The sequence below is a fragment of the Hydra vulgaris genome, chromosome 06 (assembly GCF_038396675.1).
Source record: "Hydra vulgaris chromosome 06, alternate assembly HydraT2T_AEP".
Lineage (NCBI taxonomy): Eukaryota > Metazoa > Cnidaria > Hydrozoa > Anthoathecata > Hydridae > Hydra > Hydra vulgaris.
The window spans coordinates 32,502,280-32,529,122 of record NC_088925.1 but is presented as its reverse complement, the minus strand read 5'-3'; the positions used below and the strand labels follow the sequence as shown (position 1 = coordinate 32,529,122).

Genomic DNA, 26,843 nt, shown 5'->3' with positions numbered 1-26,843 from the left:
TTTCAAGTCCTGCTGCCTTGTGGGATTCGCTTTCTAAGCAAAGGCTGGAAGGAGATTGCTTCCTGTCATCAGCGGTATTTAAAATTGGTCATGCCTAAAGTAATATATACATATATATTATTTTTTTTGTTTTAGTTATTATTTTTTTTTTGTTGCGTCTTTTCTATAGTTTGAGGTGCTTTAGTTACTGTTTTAGCTCACCTATAATCTACTTTATATGTATGTTTGTGTTCTGTTTAAACCTCTGGCGCGGTGTTGACTCACCCATAAGTTGTTATCAGTATGTTTGTGTTCTGTCTGAACCTCTGGCGCTGTGTTGACTCACCAGTAAATTGCTATCTGTGAGTTTTTGTTCTGTCTGTTTATGTTTATATGTACATTTGTGTTCTATCTGAACCTCTGGCGCTAGGTTTACTCACTTGTAAGTTACTTTGTGTATGTATGTGTTCTGTTTAAATGTTTAAATGTTCTGTTTAAATGTTTAAATCTGTTTTGATGCTTTGTGAGCTCATTAACTAACTAATCACTCTAACTATTAACTTATGCTCACCCTTATCTCTAGTATTTTGTTGGGTATAATACTTTTCGTAATGCATTTTCTTTCATCATGCCCGATATTTTGAGGTGCTGTTTGAAGGAAGTAGCTCCTTTTAATTACTCCAGGTCAGGTCAGGTCAGGTTCAGGATCACCACAATTTTTCCGTAGGTTTTTGCTTGTGCCTCCTTAATAGTGGCTATGCAACTCTTCCTGTTATCTCCTAATAAGAGTGCAGCTCAAAACTCAGTTTAATGGTTCTAAGGCTGGCTGGTATTCGGGTTTCTTAAACTCTGTGGTAGCTCTCAGAGAGACTAATTCCATCAACAGCTGCAAAATATCAGAGTATTAACAGTGTCATGTTGCAGGTGGATGGTGTCCCTGTTAATGCTTCTGGTGCGCATTGCTGGTGCCACATAAGGAGCCATATGTTACGACTTAGAGTTAATTAATAGGACTGATAAAATTGCATAGCTCATTGCTTGGGAGGCCGTGCTCTATCTATGAATGAGTCAAGTTCTTTATAAACTAAAATATGCCAAACCTTAATCAAAATTAAACATAAAAAACCATCCCCATCACCTAACTGTTTTAATATATCTTTTACCAATATTCGTGGTCTGCCAAGCAACCTTCCATCAGTTGAATTTTACCTTTTGCAGAACTCACTAGACTTGGTTGCTCTTAGTGAGACTAATTTAAATTCTGTTATTCCTTTTTCTATTCTCAATGTTGATGGATATCCTTTGATTTGCAAAAACTCAAATAGTCAAATGCTTGGCTTAGGGGTATACATACGCATCAATTCACCTATTTGTTTGTGAAACCATGTTCGAACCCTTTAACCATTTCTTGTTGGTCTTCTCCATAAGCTTGTTTCATATGGTGTATCTGGGAAAGTTTTTGAGATTATCAAATCTTTTCTTTCTAACCGCTTTATTAAAGTCATTCTCAAAGGCCAAAACTCTACTTTATTTCCTTGGGTATCTCAAGATTTTTTCCTTGGTCCTATTTTGTTTCTTATATACATTAATGATCTTCCCGACAACCTTACATCTAAAGGTGATTTTTATGCTGATGATTCAACTTTATACTCCTGTCTTGGCAAAAAGTCTTCTCCTTTCGATTGCTTTGTACAGGCAGCCAATCTTGAATCTAACTTGGTCTTACTTCTCTAACAGATTGGGGCTCAAAGTAGCTTGTAAATTTTAACTCCAACAAAACTCAATTATATATTGCAAACAACTATCGCAGTACTTTCGACATATCTATATTAATGAACAACAACCTTCTCACTGAGTCCTCTTCTTTACGTCTCCTTGGATTATCATTTACTACTGACCTTTCAGGAAAACCATATATACAATCGATTGCTAAATAAGCATCTGCTAAGATTGCTTCTCTTTATCATGCTCGTCATTTTCTCTCTCCTGGTTCCATTCTCTAACTTTACAAATATCTTATTCTTCTCTGTATGGAATACTGTTGTCATATTTGGGCTGATTCTTCTAATGATTCTAGAAGATGATTCTAGTTCTTCTAGAAAAAGGTCCAAAAATGCATTGTAAACGTAGTTGGATCCGGTCTATTTGCTAAGCTTAAGTCTCTTTCCCATCGTCATAAAGTTGCATCTCTTTCTCTCTTCTACAAGTACTATCATGGCCACTGCTCAAAGGAGCTTTTATCTCTAAGTTCCATCAACTAAAACTCATTCTCGCTTGACTCGTCATTCATCAAAGTCTCATTCTTTTACTGTATATTTCCCTGCATGCTCCAAAAACTTTTATTTGTCTAGCTTTTTCCCCTGCACTTTAACCCTTTAGAGCTCTCTCCTATCTTTATGTTTTCCTGACTTATAACTCCCAACTTAATAGTGGTTGCTTGCAGCCTTGTTGGGAGTGAACAGCGCCGTGCTGTAACTTTTGGGGGCCCTGTGCAGAAACTAAAAAAAAAGATTTTTTCTTTTATTTCTTAGTAATTTATGGTATTGGAGAAGTTTTTCTAATTTATTTAATAGGGGGCCCAGTGCGATTGCACTTGTTGCACTTGAGATAGTACGACGCTGGGAGTGAATCAGAATAAAAAAAAATAATAAAAAAAAAACTGACGGCGATTAATAGATTTTTCGGGTTGAATAAATCCAAGTTTTCCGAGCTTTTAAGTTGTTCGGATAAAATAAAAATGCGGACGAGAAAATATATAATAACAAAAATAATTTATCACAGCTTCGTAATTTTAAAATTCACTTGTGGGAAATTAATTTTTACAACATATGATATTAATATCTTACTTGATACATAAGTATATAATTTATAAGTATATATTAACGTAAATATATAAATCTGTGTAAATATTTTTCTAACAATATATAAATATTTTTAATACATATTTTTAAATTACTCATTTATAATCATCAGTTCATAGATTTAATCGATCATCTAACTTACAATACTATTAATAATAATACATGTTGGAAAATAGGTTAGACATATTATTTACCCAATTACTGAATATTAAATTATGAGTAAATCAATCGATGGATATTACTAACATTATCTTGATAAGGGATTTAAATCCCCTAGGCGATGATAGGATAATAAATAATGCCAAATATTGGCATTATTTATTATCCTATCGTATCAACTAATATTATTAGTTCTAAATAATAAACAAAATCTAAATAATACCTAAATAATAATAAATTAGTCTATGGATTTAATGTAAGAATCTAAAACAATAACTGATTATAATTCTTAATGGTTACCACCAAACATACAGGCAAAGTTAACAAAATAATGTTTTTTAATTATAAATCAAAACTAAAGGCAGCTATTCTAGAAACAATCCTTGAATCAAATCATGAATACTCTACTGAATCTTATAATTTTAAAGAACCAGAGGGTCTTAAGTGTTTTTTTTTAATTATGCTTAGAAATTAAATTTCTATAAAGTTATAGAAAAACCATTACAAGATTTGATTAAAATTAAAAAATCTTGTTATTGTTTATTAAAAAAAAAATTCAATTATCACTTAAAAAAGACCAAAGATATCACTACCAAGTAAAAACTCAACTTCTTGTTACTGAATATTAATGCTGCAATTTTTTGTGTGGATAATAAAGGACTTTTTCATTTATAGAATTTTTTGTGAAGAAATCTTAACGTATTTTTTTTTTTTTTAATCTTCGCTTCCAACAAGGCTGCAAGCAACCACTAATTATGTTTGGAAGTTACTGGAAGAGAAAAGATGAAGATTGTAGAGCAAGATAACGATTGACAGACGACTTAAAAGATTACAAATTATATGAATCTTGAAAGCAAGATGAAGGCAGCAAATTCCAACAAACTGATGTCCGAGGAAAAAAACTAGAGGAATAAGAGTTTTTAGAGCACTTTGGAACAGTCACAGAAAAAGGGTGAGACTTAATTGAATGATGAGTAACACAAGAATGAAATTTAGTAGTTGGCACAAGAGATGCTAGCTCTTTAGAGCAGTGCCCATTATAGTATTTGTAAAAAAGAAAATCAACATTATGACGATGTGATAATGGTTGGAAGTTGGCTGCAAAAGCAGGTCCAACTATGTTTACTCTGCGTTTTTGCACCTTATCTAAAAGAAAAAGGGCATCATTAGAAGATCTGGCCCAGATATGGCAACAGTATTCCATACAAGGCCGGATTTGAGATTTATAGAGTTATAGAATAGAATCTGGAGTAAGAAAATGTTGAGCTTGATAAACAGATGCAACCTTAGTAGATGTTAATTTTGCAATGAATTCGATATGTGGTTTCCAAGAAAGATCCGAAGTAAGAGTTAATCCTAGAAGATGAAGGGTAGATGACTCATCAAGTACATCATAATCATAATATTCATAAATATAGAAAAATCTAAATTGTTGCGAAAGTACTTGGCTGAAAAAAATTGAGTTTTATCTAAATTGAAATTCACCAGCCAGTGTGAGCCCTATGCTGTAGCAGAAGTAAGATCCTTTTGAAATTCAAATGCCCCCTACAAGCAATCAGAGAGTGTTGGTTTCTTATCAAGACAAGAATAAATGGTAGTATCATCAGCAAACAATGCCACCTTAGATGTGAGAATATCTGGAAGATCGTTAATGTAAATTAAAAAGAGTGTAGGGCCAAGGATTGAACTTTGAGGAATCCCTGAAGTTACAGAATAAGAAGAAGAGTGCTGTCCATCAAGGACAACTTTTATACTACGATTGGAAAGGAAAGATTCAATCTTAAAGATGTTGTCAGATACACCATAAGAAGAAAGTTTATAAAGAAGACCAGCATGCCAAACTTTATCAAAAGCTTCAGAAATGTCAAGAGCGATGACCTTAACATTTCTACCTTTATCTAATGCACGATAAAACCTACAGGGTATTACTGTTAGCAAATTAGCTGTAAAACAAGAAGATTGAAATTCATATTGATGATCAGAAAGTAAGTTATTAGATTCAAAATAAGAGGTTAAGTGTTTGTTAATAAAGATTCAAAAACCTTGCTTATGATAGAAAATAGACTAATGGGACTAGTTAGATGAAACAGATTGCTCTCCAGAATTTTCAAAAATAGGGATAACAGATGCTGCTTTTAAGCAGGCTGGAAAACAAGACTCTGATAAGCACTTGTTGAATAGTTTTGAAAGTATAGACAACAGCACCAGAGAACACTTCTGCAAGACTATAACAGGTGTGTTGTCTGGGCCACAGGCTGTAGAGGAATCTAAGAAGGAAATCACTTTAGATACAGAAACTGGAATGATCAAATCTCAAGCCATGGATCAACTTGTTTGACAGCTATATCAGGTAGAACGCAACTAGCGGAATCAAGAGATGATATTGATGAAAAGTTCTTAGCAAACAATTCAACTTTGTCTTATAGTGAAGTGACAAAGAATGAACCATACAAGAGAGGTGGAATTACAGATTTGCCCTTATTATTGATACTATTAAAGATTCTCTAAAAGTCATGAGAGCCTAATTTTTGAGATGAAATACAAGATTTCATGACCTGAGAATAGCGAGATTTGACATTAGACAAAACCTTTTTACAATGGTTTCTAGCAATAATAAAGAGGCGTCTGTTTTCTGGAGAATTATTTTGCTAATAGATATGGAAGTAATGATTTCGATTGGCAATTGCAGCAGCACAATGTGCGGAAAACTATGGAGAAGAGCGAGGGCTTGACCTAGAATCATTGAATGCAAATAAAAGATTCCATGCCAGCATGAATCCACAAAATAATGTAAGAAGCACATTTGTCAACAGGAAGACGAAAGATTTCAACCCAAGGGCTATCATGAAGAAAATTACGGAAAGAATCCCAGTCAGCTATATTATTGTAAGAGGTACGATAATAGGGGGATGCAGGTGATGAAGAAGAATGAGATATTAGTTTTAGAGAGATCAAACTGTAATCAGATGCACCTAAGGGTGAATGTAGAGAAACTGAGCACTGACTAGGATCAGAAACAAGACATAAGTCAAGTAGAGAAGTTAAATGATTCGGGTTGTCTGGAAAGCGAGTTGGAAAGTTGACTTTTTGAGTTAGGGATTGAGAAAGACAAAAGTTGTGGGATTTAATGCCTGCAGAGTCACTGACATTAGAGCCAAGCCATTCAGTGTGACGAGCATTAAAGTTACCAACAACAGCAATGTTAGCTGATGGATAAAGATAGAGGGCTTGGTCAGTATGATCAGAAATAACATCAAAAAGAGTGCAGTCTTAAGTTGAAGGAAAGCCATATAGAATAAAGAGAAACGTGATAGAGGGAAGTAGTGTTAAACAAAAGCACAAAAAAATAGTCTGTGGTAATAAATCTAATTTCCTGATAAATGGGTAAATTTTTACAATCATATATGCCTATACGAAGCATGTGACTATTGGAGTGTTTATGAATTAAAGGAAGATAACCATCAACATTAAGATCACAAGATGAGACAGCGGAACTCAAATTAGTCTCACAAAGAGCAAGTAGGTCTGGTGAACTTTGCAAGAGATAAGACTCAACAGAAGAAAAGTTACTTCGAAGACCATGAATATTAGTGAATAATAGGTTTAGAGTACATGGTAATGACGATGTTTTTACGCGTTTCATAGTTTTTGGTACTTTATTCATTTTTAAATTTGTTAAAGAACTTGACTCAAAGCATAGATATTACTCAGCACATTGTTTAATAGCCCAAGCAATTGCCTCATTACTATTAATAAATCCTAAGCTATAAGAAAGGGCTCCAAATATGGCCTTGGCAATGCACATTAAAAGTACATACAGGTACACCATCCATTGGCAATTTGGTACTGTTAATGCTTTGATATTTTTCAGCTGTTGATGGAATCAGCCTCTCAGAGAGCTACCACAGAGTTCGGGAAACCTGACTACCAGCCGGCCTCAGAACCATAATGTTTTAGAGCTGTACCCTTATTAGGAGATGATAGAATGAGTTGCCTAATCATAAAAACAGAGACGCAAGCAAAACCTATGCATTGAGTTAAGAAGATCCAGCATTCAACTATCTAAACTGGAAAAAATGTATTAAAAATGCATCTGCGTTAGCCTAATAGATGAAGAAGGAGTGCGAAACTGGTCAACAGATAGAATCTGTTTACCACTTAAGTCTTTGCCTAGGAGGCCTTCTACAAGACAATAACTGGATGCATTTAACATCTGCCCAAATGAGGATCAAGGGAATTTAAAAAAATATCCTTATCTTTAAAAAATTACTTTCGAAACCAGTGAACCTAAACACATTGAAAGTATTGTTCAATCATTTTTGGATCTAATTTGTTACTGTCACATCAGTTCAAAAGATATATGATTGTAAGATGTACCAATATACATTGCAAAATTTAAAATTGCTAAAGGTAAATGGTTTTAAAACAAAAAACTATTTACATTTAGAGATAATATACATTTAAACAAACATTCTAGCAGTAAAAAAAAAGCATGCTGAGAATATGCAATAAAGTGCTACCCTTAACATTTATTTAAAAATCCTAATGATATATTTTTTATTATATTGGGTTTGCTTACATTTTTATCTTCTCATCATGCAATGTTTCTTGAGTCATGTGTGTGTGTGTTCTGTATATAGAGAGAATGTTATATATATATATATATAACATTCTCTCTATATATAGAACACACACACATGTATATTATGTATATTTATATATATATATGTATTATATATATTTATATATCTATATGCATTATATATATTTATATTATATATATATATATATATATATATATGTATATTTATATATATATATATTTATATATATATATATATATATATACACATATATATATACACACACACACACACATATATATATATATATATATATATATATATATATATATATATATATATATATATATATATATATATATATATATATTTGTGTATATATTAGTGATGTACTGATTAATCGGCATTGGCTTAATCGACCACTTTTTGCACGATTGGTAGTGGCATTTGCCTTTATTTATTAATTTTCAGATTTTCCAACTGAAAGCATTTTAATATTTTTATCCTGCATTATGATAATAATTAAATGCTAAATAAACTAAACTTTATGCATTACTTAGAGTTTTTTGGAGAAATTATTCATTTTGACTTTGTTTACAGACGATATTGTTTATTCTTAAAATAATGTTTACTAGCTTTAATCTAACAGCTGAATAAACTTATACTTTTATTACCATAATGTTGTTTTTAGAATTATTTTGTTTTGTGTTGTTTCATTGTTATACTTAAAAGTAATTTAATTTGTGTTCAAGTATAGCCTACTATATTTCTATATATATGTTTTTTATTTATTTAAATTCACCTCCTCAAGGCCATTAGAGCCATTCCAGTTGAGGAGGCTACTTTAGTTATGATTACACTCTTCTCTCAACTTTATAACTCCGAAACACAAACCTTGACGAACAAGACCCTGTGCAGAGAAACAAGTTGAGCCCAGTACTATCAGGGGCGTTGTGGGGATCGAACATCAAAAAATGATATTATTCTAAAAACAACTTAATTATCTAAAAAACATTTTAGATATCTAAACAATATATGATTTTATTTTTAAAGAATTTTAAGTAAACTGGTGCTGATAGTACCATTTTCTTTTTAAAATCGAAATAATAAGCGTTCCTCTAAAATTGTATTTATTTATTTGGAAGTTTTTTTTTCATAGCAAAAAAAAGCTAAAAAGTGTATATTTTTTTAATTAAGTTTTTCTAATATCTTTTGAAATAATGTTTTGGCTTATTTGGGTCCAAGTATTTGTTTACCAGTATTGATTCCATGAAAAAGATTACACGATTTTAAGTAGTATGGCTTTATAGTTTCAAAATTTTATTAATTAGTTAGTTTATCAGTATCGGCATAATATCGGCTTTTTTCCATCCATTGGTATCGGCATCATCTAAAAAAGTGCTATTGATACATCACTATATATATATATATATATATATATATATATATATATATATATATATATATATATATATATATATATATATATATATACATGTTTGAGTATGTCATGTTTGAGTAACAAAAACATTAATAGTGTATAATCGTGAAGAATTATAAAATATAATTCTTAATTCTAATGTGAAAAATTTTGCACATTAAAATTAAGAATTATTTTTTATGTTATAGTATTAGTATCCATTAAAATATTTATTTTCAAAAATCAACATGGAGTTTTTGTTTGGAAAAAAGAAAACTCCAGAACAAATGTTAAGACAGCATCAGCGCTCTTTACAAAAAGCAATAAGGTATGTATGAGTACACAAAGCTGTTTTCATTTAATATTTTGATAATACAGTTATATTAACATTTAAAAACTAATGATTAATGTGCTAATTAAAAAATTCTAAATATTAGAGTTATATTTGCAGATTTTATATTTCTTTATTTTTAAAGTTCAACTAAATTTTAAATTTATTATAAAAGAGATTTAGATAGAGAGCGTTTAAAAATGGAAACTCAAGAAAAAAAAGTTATAGCTGATATTAAAAAGATGGCTAAAGAAGGTCAAATGGTTAGATTTTTGTTTATATTTTGATTTATTGCATATTTTTTAAATTTTTTTAATGTCACAATTGTAGTCAACTTTTATTGTCACTCAAAGTTGTAGTGAAATGTTAAAAATATTTTTTATCATAAGTTAATTTAAAACATTTCCCTATAAAAATGTTATGTTTTGTAATGACAAAGTTGTTAATGGTTATAACATAACACATAACAAAATTATTAACAGTTATAACATAATGTTAATGAGGTATAACATTTTGTTGCTGGAATTTATTTTTTACTTTTTTTTTTAAGACGCATGACACAGACTGTGTAAATTAAATCAAAAAATCATTGTCCTTCAGGACAATGAAAAACTATATGTAAATCTAGGTAAAAAATACAAAATTCTTAACAAACACAATGTAATTTTAGGTACAGCTAGAACTAAGCAGTCTAAAATAGTTTTTTTTTTCACTTGTTGTGCTCTCATCAGTGGATTTAAACATAATATTAATTGAAATAATAAAAGAAAAAAGATTGCTGCCCCATGTCAAACTTTCAGTTGATGTAGCAGCACTTCCTTGTAGTAGCAGGCTATAATATAGTTGATGCAGCAACATTCCCAACAAGCCAATAAATATTCTTTATGTTTATATTGAAAAGTCATCTTTATGTTTATATTGAAAATTTTATTTGCAGTAATCATTTATGTATGGGTTTCTAAAAGTTTATGAATAGTGTAATGCAAAAAGAGTTGCTATCCAGTTTTGGGCAACAAAAGAGCTTTTTTTCATCAAAATTGTTACCTACCTCTGAGAAAAGTCTCATTGTTAAAGTTTCTTAATTTTTAAATAGTTAAAATGTATAGGATGCCTAATACAGTAAATATAAATATTATGCAGGTTAAAACTTTCAATAAGTAAAATTATAAGGAACAAATAAAAACAACATATTAGATTTAATAGAAACAAGAATCAAGTTAATGAAATAAGTTATATATATACATATATATATATATATATATATATATATATATATATATATATATATATATATATATATATATATATATATATATATATATATATATAATATATATATATATATATATATATATATATATATATATATATATATATATACATACATACATACAGTAGCAGCCGGTGACAATAAACTTTGGTGGGGCCAGCAAATATCCCCACCAAAAAATAAACCAACAAATATCGCAACAGCTTGCTGTCAGCGTAACTGATACTTTGGTGTTAGTTAGGAAGTCTTTGGTCGCTAGCGTTTTTTGATTGGTTGAGAGAGTTAGCGCTAGCATACTCCCAAAATAAAGCATAAGTATTTAATGACATTGAATTTTTTAAACCTACGTAAAAAGCAGCAAAAACTGACTGAAAACTGCCCTGATAGTGGTGCATTATGATTTGAACAGATTTTAATATTTCTTCTTTAGATTTTTTTTTAATTTTAACTTTATGGTAAAAACTTTTAATTAGTTTGATGTAAGTCATAAATATAAAAAATTATGATTAACACTATAATTTTCATAAAAGTATAATATATTTTGAAATAAAGAATGATGTTAAAAACAATGATTTAAGCATATTATTTATACAAATATTCTGCTCTTCTCTGTTTCATAAAAGAAAACATTTCGATTACTTTTTGATTAAACTGATCAATATCCTGTAAATAATCTTTATGTATTGATAGTACAGCTAATGCATTCAACTGATCTTGACTTGTGGAATTACTCACCTGTGTCTACAGTATCGGCTGTAGACACAGGTGGAACTAAAACAATCTCTATCAACTTTGATACTTCAGAAAAAGTTTTAATCAAGTTATTTTCATGCATAAATTGGGATAATTAATGGTGCCGATATCACTAAAAACAGCATTTTCATATAAAACGGTTAATTCGGACAACAACTTAACTTCACTCACTGTTTTGTTTTCTTTTATGCAAGTAACTATTTTTGATAGAAAATTCCATCGTGTTTCGCAAACTCTTGGTATCTGTTTAAAAGTAATTTCGCGAAGTAAATCATTTCGTTTTGGCAAAGATGTAAAGAACACGCCAAATCCACTTAAAGTAGAAAAAAATGTTCTTACTCGCTTATTCGATGAACACACTTTTTTTAAAACTTAATTCAATTGGTGTGCATAGCAGTGAACATAATGGGCATTTGGGTAAACTTCTTTCATTAGACTTTGGACTCCATTTCTCGATCCGCTCATAACTGCTGCGCCATCATAAGCCTGTGCAATTAATTTTTTTATTCTGACCAAAACAATTTAATTCTTCTTTTAATACATTTGTAAGACCCATAGCAGTTCTATCCTGAACATCAATAAATGCTATAAATCTTTCAACTGGTTGATAACCTTTTAAATAACGCAAAATAATGACGAACTGAGAATGACAAGATACATCAGTGGTTTCATCTTCTTGCAAGGAAACATATCTTGCTTTATCAATCTCACGTTTAATTTCTTCTATGTATACTTCATACATACATTCTAAAATGTCATTTTGGTTTGTTTTCAAAGTATTTTTTGTTATTTTTTAATCTTTAAGATGATCGCTAAACACACTATCCAATGTAGCTGTGTATAAAACCATATCTAAAAATACCCTTCGATTATTTGAGTCAATAGTTTTGCAATGTCCTCTTAAGGTCAATTCCTGTTCACCACAAAATTTTATACAATCTATAACCCTCAATAACATATTTTTGTTTTTGGCAACTAATTCATTATATTTTTTTATGTTAAGACTGTATCCAGCATCAATTGTCGATAAAATGTATGTCTTTCCGAGCATTTGAAACTGCAACGAATTACTTATATGTGTTTTACTGGATTCGTGTTTTTGCATTCACTCAAAAAGATGTTTCATATCTTTACAGCCATTTTCTGCCCACAAGCTCTTGCCACCAAACAAAACACAATAAAAACAAAACAACAAATTTTTTTCACTTACACTTAACCGTGATTTTTTTCAAACCATGTTACACAAAATGTTCGTTTTTTTTTCCCATCAACTTGAGTTATACGAACCCCTTTTGGTTGGTATGTCCCAAGATTTTTGATTTCTAGTTTTTCTTGAAGGCCCAATGACGAGAAACGTTTTGCCAATAAACTATCAATTTTGTTCATATTAAATTATCTTATTAATAAACCTAAACTATTGTAATAAGATAACTTTAAACTATATTGTAACTAGAATATGACTATGGCATGGTTCAAAATTTTATCAACAGTAGTTCAGTCAAGAAGGACTCTTAATCTTATTTAATAATCGATAAAATAATAAAGAATGTAACATTACATATACATTTAACTCTCTGATAGGTTCACATAAAGTTTTCTGAAAATGACGAAAGGGTCAACAAAAACAATAAAGATACTTTTACAACATAAAAAATTTTTTTAAGAATCTTTTCATAATACAACATATTTTAGTTAATTAAATCCATAATTCTTAAATACAACATTTACAGTGTCAGTCATAAATAATAGTAAACTTCTCAAGATTATTTACATTGTCTTTACATGCTTTAACAATTTTATGTAATTAAAGATAAAAACTTAATATCTGTTTGTAAGCATACATAAATATTTATATAGTTTTAGTTCTATGGCTTTAGCTTTATTCCCCCCCCCCAAAAAAAAAAAAAAAATTTCAATAAAATACTCTGATTTTTTTATTTCGATGGCAATGGTAAATGTCAAACATTTTAAAATAATCTAAACTTTGTAAATTTTTTTAATTAGTGCCTTTTTGGAAGTAGCAATTATTGAAGCTGTATTTTGAAATGTAGCAGTACCACCAGTGGTAGAGTTTTTGTGATTGAAAAAAAATGTTCTTTATATCTTCTGTTGTTTGTACCTTTGTTGTATCGAACTAATAATAATATTGATTAATTTTAATCTTTACTTGAAAATCTAGTCTTTAAAACTTGTGTTTAATGCTTATCATCATGGTTGATATTGGCTCTGGTTCAGCGTCAATCCAATTGATAACTTGAAAGGTAGAATGACTAAACTGCCACCAAACAATGTAAACAATTTTCAATGGCTGATTCATTATGCCACAGAATATGATACATAAGCTATTTGGAAAAAATAAACTTTAGCAATCCCTCATTGAGAAAAGAACAAGAATTAAAAAAGTGCAGTAGCTTTTATTATATTTGTAGAAATGACTAAGCTTTCTCGTGTCACAATATATAAACTTGTCAAACAATACACAAATCAAGATCATCATTAATATGGCTGAGCCACAATTTTTTTCTCTGTAAAAAAAAAAAAAACAAGCTTTAAAATTTTTAAAAATAAATAAAACAATATATGCCTGAAAAATGTAGTTCACTAACAAAAATTATAAAATGTACAAGATTGTTGATTATAAAAGAAATGCAAAATTTTTCTATGATATTTTAAAATCAATTTTCCAAATTATAAAATTTCCAAACTTATAATTTTTATTATTCCTGTTTATAATTATAGAATAAAATGACTTGTCCTAGAAAATCTAGTTTCTGAAAAATATTAAAAGTTTATTTCTTTTACCTAACTGTTATAAAGTTTCCTAATATTACTGTACCTTATTGAGTCAACAAAACTTCTAAACTAAATTCTTCACTCTTAAAATCGAGAATTAAAAATGGTGGATGAAGTTTTCAAAATTCGTGATGTTTTTGGCTAGTTCAATGAGGCCCTGCGGTGCGTTTTTTCGTCCCATCTGAAAGCACAATAAATTCTGCGCTTGCATCAAAAATAATATTACTACAAACATAATAAATAGGGCCAGTAAAAATCAGCCCAGCCGTTATTGGCAATGAATTAAAACAACGCTACAATACTTTGAATTAATTGCAAATAAACATATTACTTATAAATTAAAATAGTTTAAAATTAGAACTAACTTAGAACTATTTATTTTTATAAAACCTGTCTGCAAATAGTTTAGGCTGATAATTGCATATTTGCATATATATAAATACATATTAACATTATCAAATACTTTATCTTAAATAAAAATAGGTGGGGCCGCCACTGTATATATATATATATATATATATATATATATATATATATATATATATATATATATATATATATATATATATATATATATATATATATATATATATATATATATATATATATATATATATATATGTAAATATATATATATATATATATACAACCTTGGAATTAATAAAAATGAGGTCAGCAATAATTTGCCCACCTCAATTTTTTTGAGATCACCATCTGGTCGGCAAAAATTTTTTGATACAAAGGTTTAACCATAAAACATAGAAACAGGGTCGGCAATTTTTTGCCGACTTCAAATACTTTGAGGTTGGTATTGCCGAATGCCGACACTAATTATGGTTTGTATATATATATATATATATATATATATATATATATATATATATATATATATATATATATATATATATATATATATATATATATATATATATATACATATATATATATATATATATATATATATATATATATATATATATATATATATATATATATATATATATATATATATATGCATATATATATATATGCATATATATACAGTACTCAGGCCTTGTTACGAGATTTCGCTGCATAACGAAAATGTGTAACGCATTTCTAAGTAACTTAACTCGGCAAATATATTCTGAATTGTTAGAAGTTATATTGCATCACTCGCGTCTTTTCAAGTACCGCATTGTTATTAAAGTTATTTTATTATTGCGTTAAAAATCATACAAACAGTTTTTTTTTCTTCACTATAACAAAAGTTACAAATAAAATCTAAGTTCCTATTTGAAAAATCATTTGTATTATTTTTTTCAAATATGAACGCAATTTTATTTTGAAAAAAATATTTTTTTCATAAAACGTAAAATAATATAAAATATTTATTATTAATTTAAATATTTATTGTCATCTTTTGTTAGCTTATTAAGTCTACCACTTTTCTTTCTATCTTCAAGGGAGCCAGTTTCTCTAAACTTCTTAATGATTTCTGTAACAGCATTCTTCGAATATCCTATTTTGATGAAGTTGTTATGGCACATCGTTTTAATAAGTAAACAAACAAATCCTTCATGTTTCCTCATTAATTTTGTTTATTTATTCAAAATAATATATTCTTTCAACTTTTCTTATATATTATTAAACTTAAGTACGCTTTAATAAAATTACATAGGAAAAAAATTGTAAATACGTCTAATTATAAAAGTGGTCTAAAACTTATTCACAGTACTATATATATATATATATATATATTATATATATATATATATATATATATATATATATATATATATATATATATATATATATATATATATATATATATATATATATATATATATATGTATATATATATATATATGTATATATATATATATATGTATATATATATATAGGTTGCTGCATTTGGGAGTACGGAAGGAAAAAAATGATTCTTATGCCAACAAACACGTCACTTTTAATTACTTTTGACTTTCGTCCAACATTTGTGTGTTGTCAGAAAAAGTTAAAACCATTAATTTAATTACAAATTAATCGTTTTTTAAAAACCGCAAAAGCGCAAGTTTAATTCAGAATGTTTTTAAAAACATTCTGAATGTTTTTAATAATATAAACAATGTTTTTATTTTAATTTTTTAAAATAAAATGTTTTTATTTTTATTTTTTTTACTGTAAATCATGCGATGAGTGTTGCTACAACAACTATCTTATAGCCTGACTCGCAACAAAAAGCTGCTACATCGACTGACAAATAGCCTGACTCGCAACGGAGTGTTGCTACATCGACTATCTTAAAGCCTGACTCGTAAGGGAGTGCTGCTACATAGACTGAGGGTTTGGTTGGGGCAGGCAATAAAAAAAAATTCCGGCCTTGCATTTTAATTTTTACTTTTTGTCAACAAAATACGGAAAAACTTTCTGACTGCCAGTTGGGTTTATATATATATATATGTATATATATATATATATATATATATATATATATATATATATATATATATATATATATATATATATATATATAAATATATATATATTTAAATATATGTATATATATGTATATATATATATATATATATATATATATATATATATATATATATATATATATATATATATACATATACAGTGGTGTACAGTTTTTCACAGTCCCCTGAAACAGTTTTTATTTTTAAACTGAAACAGTTTTTATTTCTCATTTGAGTTGTCAGCTATAATAATCAGTTTTGGTGTAAAAGTTTTTTTTGTATTTTTTCTCTGGTGAAACTAAATTTTTTTATTTTATTTTATGCAAAGCCATGTACTTTGTTTTCAAGGAGCAAATTATTATAAATTATTCAATTAAAATTTGGGATTACTTATGTGGTAAACCACATAAGTAATCCCAAATTTTAATTGAATAATTTTGTTTAAAACAAAGAATGAACTATAAAAGTTATAAGTGTGTTATAAAAGTAATAACACTATTATAGTGTTATTATTAGTGTTATTTTATACTTTTATAATGTAGTTACTAGAGTGTTATTACTTTTGTAATCATAAGTTTATTGCTTTATTTTTTATAACTTTTTCACTAACAAATTTAAGTTGATTCGCCCCTTAAAAAACAAATTAAAAGGTTTTGCATAAAGTAAATTTTTGAAGATCAGATATTTTTCCAGATGCTTCTTAAAGTTTTCTTTTAAATGATAGCAAGGAATAAAATCTTTATAGATCAAAATATTGTTTTATTATTAAACACACTTTTATAAGTAACAAACTGTCTAGTCTAGAGTTGCAAAAAAACGCGTTTTTTTCCTCTTGCGTTTTTTTGGTGTCAAAAAAACGCAAAAATATGATTCTTAAATATTGTTGTACATCCTAAACATTTTATTCATTATATACAGAACCTATACTTGTCTATTACAAAATAACCATTTTTATAATTTAAATATACTAATATACAATATCATGTTTATTTAATATCAGACTTCAAATCTTTAAAGAATTAGACAATCCTTATATTTATTATGTTATAAATTGGTCTTACATTGTTTGTTACGTATGTTGAATTATATTGCCAGTAAGCTCTTATAAAAAAAGCTCAAACTTTATTTAATTTACATATTCTAATATTTTTGAATAATAATATTCATTAGTTTTCATTGGTTATTGATTTAGTGCTAAGTAATGTAGCACTGTGTAGTTTAGTATATACATAATTAATAAAAAATATAAATATTTAAGCGAAGAGTCAATAATTTAGTAATTTTAACATGTATTTAAACTATAAAAGATATTCTAAATGGATATGCTTTCTGAGTCTGAGTCTTCCCGCCCTAGACTACCTTTATCTAATGATTCATAAACAAAGTCACTGTCACTTTTTATATTAACTGCTTCAGACTCTGACATTTAAGTGCTAGGAACTTTACACTTGAATTATTAATTTGAGGAGTAGTTATGCTTGTACCATTTTCATAACTGGTGTTTTCAATATTTTCAAGTTTTAAATTTTGTGAAATGAAAACTAGTTTTTCAGCCCTTTCAGTCATTAAGCGATTTCTTTTCACACTATAAATGTTAGAATAAGTGATAAAACTTCTCTCACATGCTGCACTTGAAGCTGATAGCTGAAGAATTCTAGATGCAACTTTTGATAGTACAGTAAAGGAACACAACCCTTTCCACCAATTTATGGGTTGAGTTATTCCAACTGCAGTCCAAATAAAAGGTTTCAAAAATATGCCACCCTTTGATTGGTAATTAGCCAAGTCAAACATAATTTTTTTTTTACTTCAGACATACTTGCAGCAATGTTGTGTATTGCCTCACATGCATCAATCTGTAAAAAGATTTTCTTTCAATAATTTTACAATTACTTTATTAATTTAGATAGTATTTTCAAATTTGAAAATAGTATTTAAAATAATTCAAAATTTTTCAAAAATTTTACTTTTAATGCCCGAGGCTAAAATTATTTTAAAAGTATTTGGTTTTAAGAATCACGTATGAATTATGTGTAGTAAATACCTTTTGTTCTCCAGTCAAGACTCTGCCTTAAAATTTGGGATCTAGTATATTGGCAGCCAAGTTAATTTCTGTTAAACAAAAATCTTTTCTTTTCTTGAAAATATTTTTGGCTTCTTCTTTTTTTTTTAATTTTTTTTTTTTGTTTTTAAAAATGGGGTCTTCCAAGAAGTGAAAATTTTGAAAATTTTGTGAGTATTTGATTCAGTTTTCTTTATTGCATCAGCTATTGGTGACAGTAATTTGAAAAAACCTTCAACCTTTTTTATTTATAAATAAGTTGTTGACGTTTTTATTTTGTCCGATAATTTCCGCATCACCAGTTATATATATATATGTATGTATATATATATATATATATATATATATATATATATATATATATATATATATATATAGATATATATAAAAGTAAACAAAATATTACAAAATATATTTAGCACTAAAGGCCTTTCAATGTTTTATCAGTAGTGCTAGTTTAAATGCTGTTATGCCAAAAAAAATTTTATTTCTGTTACAAAAGTATAATTTTTAATCAAATAAGGTATTGTTGCTATTAGTTATCATTGTCTAATGTTTTTTAAAACAGAAAATGTTAGTTAAAAGTATCATGCTTTTGTTTATGCAAATGACTTTCATACAACAATAAATTTTTATCACTTTTAAGTTCTAGAATAACAAAAACCTGGTAAAAAGCTTCATTATTTTATTATTTATATGTTGGCAACCATACACATGGTTGTTAAATCTCTCTCTCTCTCTCTCTCTCTCTCTCTCTCTCTCTCTCTCTCTCTCTCTCTCTCTCTCTCTCTATATATATATATATATGTATATGTATATATATTAGATTGTAAATATATATTATGTAGCCATGATGCTGAGAAAAAGGCTTTCACTTTCAATCTTGAATGTAAAAAGTTATATAAATATATTTCTCATTCCATCTGGTATTCCGGCAAGTCCAGTTCCGGCCGGAGTTCAAAATTTTCAATTCGGTACACCCTTTGTATTGACAAATATAAAAAAACAATTTACAAATACTTTGAAACCCTTTGCTTTTAATGTGTTGTAATTAAAGTATTGTGTTGTAATTAAATTTAATTTTAAACCACATTAAAAATCATTTAAACTAATATAAAAATTGATAGAATCTGTTAAACTCTATAATTAATATTATATTCAGTATTTGAAAAAAATTATATTTTTTTATAAATTATTTCTTAAAACAATCTTATACAGAGAAAACTAGATAAAAAGAATATACGAACAGCCAATTCAGATGAAGAACTAGCTAACAACTTAAATAATTATTTTACTGAAACAATCAGAAAACTCAGGTCTGGTCTTCAAATATCCCAAACAAAGAAAAACACATCAGATTATAATGGTCAGTTTTTAAGAAATTTTGATTCAACGACATATGAAGAAATTTACAAAATCACCATGTCATTAGGAGTAAAATGTTCTCCTGATGATCTGATTCCACTCTCTACTACGGAATAATTTACAAACATTTAAACATATATGGGTTGAAATAGTAAACCTATTGCTAGAATCAAGCAGCATGGATTGTCTAAAAAGTGCTACATTACTTTCAATAATAAAGAATTCAGACTCTCTCACAGATACTGAAGACTCCAAAAATTGTAGAACCAGTTTCTAATTTAGTATTCTAATAGAAAGAGTAGTTTCTAATTGTCTTGATTCCCACATGACAACAAATAATCTTCATATAGAATAACAATATGGATACAAAAAGCATCACTCAACGGAAACACTTTTACTTAAGCTTACCAATGACATAATTGAACTCTTTGATAAACATACACCTCAGTACTAATGTTACTTGATCTAAGTGCTGCTTTCGATACTATTGATCAGCAAAAATCACCTGGATTATTAACCAGTGAAATAGGTGTAATTGACTCAGCTCTCAAGTGGTTCAAATCATTTTTAGTTAACCAAACACAAAAATTTGAAATTGGTAACTCATATTCCACGAACCAAAATGTAAAATATGGAGCACCACAAGATACAGTCCTGGGTCCAAAAATCTTTAATATCTATATGAGGCCACTATACAAATATCTGAACATAATCAATGTTAAAACTTTTTGATACTCAGATGATCATAAAAGTCTAAAAGTATTCCTTTGCACTAGTCCTAGATATACTAAAATGTCTTGAATACACCTAAAATGGATCTATCAATCTTAATGGATGAGCGAATCATTCTTATGTATTAACCAATTGAAAACAAAAATATTAATTATGGCACCACCTAGCATTCAAAAAAACATTATTATTAATGGTACTTTTATTAACAAGGAATGCATTAATTTGTTGACTCAGCAAAAAGTTTAGGGGTGATACTTGATTATGAATTATCTTTAAAAACACAAATAAGATTGTTAAAAACTGCTACAGCATATTGAGCAAAATATCCAAAATAAAACAATTCTTATCCCACAAAGATTTGTGCACCGTAGTATTTTCACTAATATTTGCACACCTATATTATTGCAATTCCCTCTTTATTGGAATTGAAAAGTCACTATTAAAAAACTGCAGTCTGTTCAAAATTGTGCAGCAAGACTGGTATTTAAAACTAGAATAGAAAATCATGTAAACAACCAAGAATTTAACAAATTGCATTGGCTGAAAATTAGAGACAGAATATATTTCTAGGTCCTTTTAATAATGCACAAAAATATTATTCTGGAAGCACCAACGTCATTATGCAATTTAATTCACTACTCAATATTAGAAAGAACAATAAAATTAATGAAAACAAAATGCAGTAATCGTTTTGGTAATCGAGCATTATCCCACTATGGTCCTAAACTTTGGAATTTACTTCCAAATATCATCCATGACAAAAAAAACACAATTATTTATAAGAAAGAACTATAATCTTATTTAATGGTGAATGGTAAACTATTCCACCAGAAAACTCTTAAATTATGTTAAATTAAAATCTCTTGAATATTAATATTAACTTTTATTAATGTAATTGTTGCACAGCTGAGCAAGTGTTTTGCCAACTTTATCCACTAGCAAAATGCAGTAGCTGTGGGTAAACATATGTATTTATTTATTTTGTTTGTTTATTACAATTTATTTATTTATTTTAATTTATACCAATTTAAAGTAGTGTTTTTAATAAAGATTGTAAACAATTTATACATTTATCAGTTACCCATAAGATATTTGTAAATGTAATTTATGTTCATAAATGTATTACGTCAAAAGAAGTTTACACAATATTGAATTATTGAAATATTGAATGAAGAAACATTTATATATTGAATAAAGAAACAAAAAATTTTAAATACATTTGTGAAAAGAATTCTCTTAAACAAAAACACTTGTCCCTATTTATAAGAAAATATTTTTAATTTATTAGCAAATGATAAGAAAAAAATTTCTTTAAATAAAAATTGCAAAACTATTTTATGTTCTTTTTTCGCTTAACATAAAACTACTGAACGCGTACGTAAAATGTATGCCTAATGCTTCAAAAGCTTGTCAAAGTATTTTTTTTTTACAAATTTATTTCTAATACTTAAAGTAATAGAAATAAATTAAATGTTTAAATGTATTTAAAAAAATACTTTCTAAATAAAGTCTTTATCTATATTTAATTTATTATACTTTATCTTTAAAGAAGATTTGTAAAAAAATAAAAGAGTATTTTTTTTTCAAGCAAAAAAAAATACTATTGCATAAAAATAAATACTAATGCATCTCGTTAAAATTTTCTTTTTTGTTTCGCTAATGTATATACTGCCACAAGAGCATGTGAGTTTGTAAACACCAGGATTGCTATTGGGAATTAACTTTGACTTGTTGTTACATAAGATATTTTTTAACGTAGGTGGTGTAGTAAAAATTGCTCTGACATTGTAAGGTTTAAGTTCTTTTCTAAGTTTTGGACCTATTGGATGCCATGGAAGCTCAATGGTATATTTACTTGTTTCTATTTTATAATTTATTTTAAAAAAGTTGTTTGTTTTCTGAATACAGATTTCTGTATATAGATGATAGTCATGTAAGATTTGACTCAATACAAAATCATGGTAAGTTTCTGGAGTTATTAAATAAACAAGATCCAGCAATCAAATATACTATAAAACAATGCAAAAAAGATCTTGCTTATATAACACAATGCAAGAAAGGTCTTGCCCACTTAAATTCATATTTTCTTGATATAAGCACAAAATCTTTTATAATATTATAATAATATATGATATAAGCACAAAATCTGCAGGTATGTTGTATCTATTATAATATTGTATGATATAAGCACAAAATCTACAGGTTCTATCTATGTATGTATGGAGCATTTAGCACTTTTAGCACTTACAAGTACTCATTTTATTTTGCTCTATTAAATACAATCTTTTACTTTAAACATTTCCCTTAGAAATGCTTTGAAGATTTTTTCGAGTGCATACTTTCACTTTTTCTGACAAACTACACTTTATTCTTGTCTTGATAAGAAGCCAACACTCTCTGATTTCTTGTAGGGTTATTTGAGATTGAAAAGAATCTCACTTCTGCTATAGCATGAGGCTCTCAGTAGCTTGTGAGCTTTAACTCAGATATAACTCAAATTTTTTTTTCAGCTAATCGTTAAAACAAAAACCTAGATCTTCTTATATTTATAAATGGTAATGTACTCTGTGAGTCATCTACCTTTGACCTTCTAGGATTACCTCTTACTTCCAATTTCCTGGAAACCATATATCAAATCCATTACTATCTTTTTTGCTCATCTTTTTATTGTGATCACCACTTTCTTACTCTGGATTCTATTCTTTATCTCTATAAATCTCAAATTTTTATTAAATACTGTTACCATATCTAAAGTTGATCTTTGAATGATGTCTTTTTTTTTTTTAGATTATGTATAATCCCCTATCATAGCAATATCCCATCATCATTGATACCTACTATTCATTTTTGCATTGTCCTGATAAAATCTCTCACCATACTCTGCACTGACAGCACACATTTTTTTGGGAAAGAATGCAGCATATAAATCTTTATGGACAGACAACCCAGTTTCTTGAATTTTTTAATGAGTATTGCAAGCAGTTTGTAATTTGTTAGTGTTTGTAATTTGGGCTCTTCCAATTTCTTAGGAATCCACAAACTGTATCATGAAACGCATACCAAACTTCTTTTTCAACTTTTCTCATGCTCTTTCAAGTTTCTCTGACTTTAACATTGCTTTTCTTTGGGGTCCAACGAATATAACACCTTTTATCTTTGAATCAGATAGCTTTGGAAACATGAGATAAATTTCTTTTAAAGCTCCAAAACATAAAACATTTAGATATTGTTTTAACAATTGTTGTTTATTTAGAAGTGGTGGTAATAAGATTTTTTCCACTAAAGACAGCTTGAGAATATTAAACTATCCTGACTGTAGTTTCACTTGTGGGGGCCACAGCCACAATGAACTTTCTTGTAATGATCATCAGCCAAGCTGTCCCATAAGCAAAGGAAAACATGAAACAAGCTTCTTGAAATCACCACAAAAATCCCATTTTAATTCAGAATAATTATTTTTGTCAAAAAGTTCTTTGGCATATCATAGACATCTCTCTTCTGTAGTAAGTGTGCAAGAGGTTAAGATAGTTATTTATTTCCATTGTGGAGCAACACTGAATTGAGACTCTGTTTTGAGAATCTATAAACAGTCCTCTTTGTGCAGGTCATGCTTGAGTCTAAGAGATTTAAACAAACCAGTCACATCTTTGCATTAACAGAAATCGTTACACAAGTCATATTAAATTGCAAATTCTTTGTTCCATTAGTCTTGATGAAAGAAACTTTTTATTTAGTAAGATCTAAATCTCAAATATATATATATATATTTATAGATTTATATATATATATATATATATATATATATATATATATATATATATATATATATATATATATATATATATATATATATATGCATCATGTTAAATAAAATATATATATAAATATGCATCATGTTAAATAAAAATAAATGTAAGATTTTTGGAGAGTATGATGAGAAGTATACTTATTTTTGTAGTGGTTGTGGAATTGGTAGGCTGTCAACATGTGGGCTGTTGCTGTAGATGATAGCATGTCTGGATATTGAAGAGCTTTTCTCACTTTAGCTTTTCTTTACTTTTTAATATCAATCATCAAAAAGTAACTGCCATCACGATGGTTCTTCAGCTCTCACCATACTCTGTTAACAGAGTATGGTGAGTAGACAGAGTAACAGAGTAAGGGTCTTTCTTCTACCTAGTAACCATCCTGCTAGAGTAGTTTCACATATTATATGATTGATCACCAATAAGCATTCTAAAATATTTTGTGTATGCTATCCATGATATGGTTTCACAATCTTATGTAATACGTGCTTTTTGCCAATATAATATCCACAGAGAAGGCAAAACATATCAAAAGAATTTTGAAATTCTCTAATATTTTCCATTTATGATTTATAGTATTTTCTAGATCTAGTATTCTTTTGTGGTTTATGAGGTATGGTCATATGAAATTTCTGATTTTTCCTAAAATAAAAATTTCAGTAGCAAAAACATGTTTTGTTCATACTTTGAAGCTTTATATTTTAAAAACAAAATTTCAGAAAACCTAGTTTTTTTTTAGTGCATACAACTCTAGACTTACTTTAATAAAACCTTGACATTGATTTCTCAAATGTCAAATTTTTTCCATAATGGCTACCTAAAAAACCTAAAAAATCATTTGCAAATATAAAAAGTTGATTTTGAAATTTACTGATGAGATACAATTCAGTAAAAAATTATAGACTTCTAAAAATAGCTGCGGCTAAAACTTAGGAAAATGTGCCTCCACTTCAAACCACTGGTTCAATACTGGTTTTAATAAGATTTTTTTCTTCTAATTTAATAGACTTCTAATTCTTCTAATTTAATAGTGATTTCAGGAAGAAAAAAATAGTGGGTACTCATGGGAAAGTTACAAAATCACAACAATAAAAATTGCCCAATAAATGCAATAAAATCAATAAAAATAAAGTTATTGTTGTACTTTAGTTTGTATTATATATTGTAATACATAGTATGTAAGAATTTAAAAGTATTTCATTATCAGTGCTAGATATAATTAAGCCTGAATTAAACTCAGTCTTTAATTAAGCCTGAATTATGTATGAAGTGCCTTTATGCTCAAACACACCACTAAATATACACATATAAAAACTTTACCAAGTTATAAGAGTTGACTTGTCAACGCAATGCACATTTTGATTATGTAATAAAGAATGATATTATGTAATTAAAAAATCAATATAAACATCTTTTAAATAAATTTTTGCTAAAATACTATGCTTAAAACAAATAAATCAAATTTATAATAATTTTGCTACGTAGTTATTTAATTATGTTACTTATGCTATTGTACAAATGTAATATTCATTCAATTCAGTTTTTTCTTGAGCTGATAGTTCATAGCATCTACCAGTTATTGAACTTTTAAAGATCAAATTTTCCATAAAACACGTGTTATTGAAACCCAGCAATTATCTTCTTTATGTGGCCAAGTAAAAGTGTTTAAGGAAATAGACTGCTTCATGAACTTGGTAAGAACATCTTGATTTTCTTCCAATATTTCCACAATATTGCCTAAAAACCATTTTGCATCATAAACACATGGTATATTAATTCCTGATGAAAACGAAGCAAGTGGAACCTTATGCTGCATTTCAGAAACATTTACATTAGTTTACATATTGTCAAATGTTGCCCGTCTCATCTGTAAAGTAGTAATGATTGTGGTATAAAACAATGGCGGTTTCTTGTTTCTAGAATTGTTGAACAAGTAGCATAACATTCTTCTAATTTAAACTTTATGCAATGTAATACAATTGCATCAATACAAATGTATTGAAAATGTATTCCTTTGATATTTTGTCTACACCAATCATACATTTTTTCAGGTGAGTTGATAGGATTATGTTTTTGATCTGTTAATGATAGTAAACTGGCCCTAGCTACAAGTCTTTTTACAAAGCCTCTGACGCCATCACATGCACTCTTTTCATGTGATGTAGCAAAAAAATGCCATTCTGCAGTTACTTTATAATGATATGTTCCTGGTGACATAAATTAGATTTGTTTTTGTAATTTTTGTATTGTGCAATGGTTAAAGTAAGGCATCA

At 27.9% G+C, this 26,843-nt stretch overlaps 1 protein-coding gene across 1 annotated transcript in view; it reads left to right on the top strand.

The window, feature by feature from the left end:
- The first annotated feature begins 9,199 nt into the window (after nucleotides 1–9,199).
- LOC100200760 (charged multivesicular body protein 2a) overlaps nucleotides 9,200–26,843 on the top strand; it is a 62,190-nt gene continuing 44,546 nt past the window's right edge. Inside the window, exons 1-2 of the mRNA XM_065799879.1 lie at nucleotides 9,200–9,330; nucleotides 9,509–9,596. Of these exons, the coding sequence (XP_065655951.1) occupies nucleotides 9,251–9,330; nucleotides 9,509–9,596 (168 nt within the window). The 5' untranslated portion in view covers nucleotides 9,200–9,250. The remainder of the gene's footprint in view (nucleotides 9,331–9,508; nucleotides 9,597–26,843) is intronic.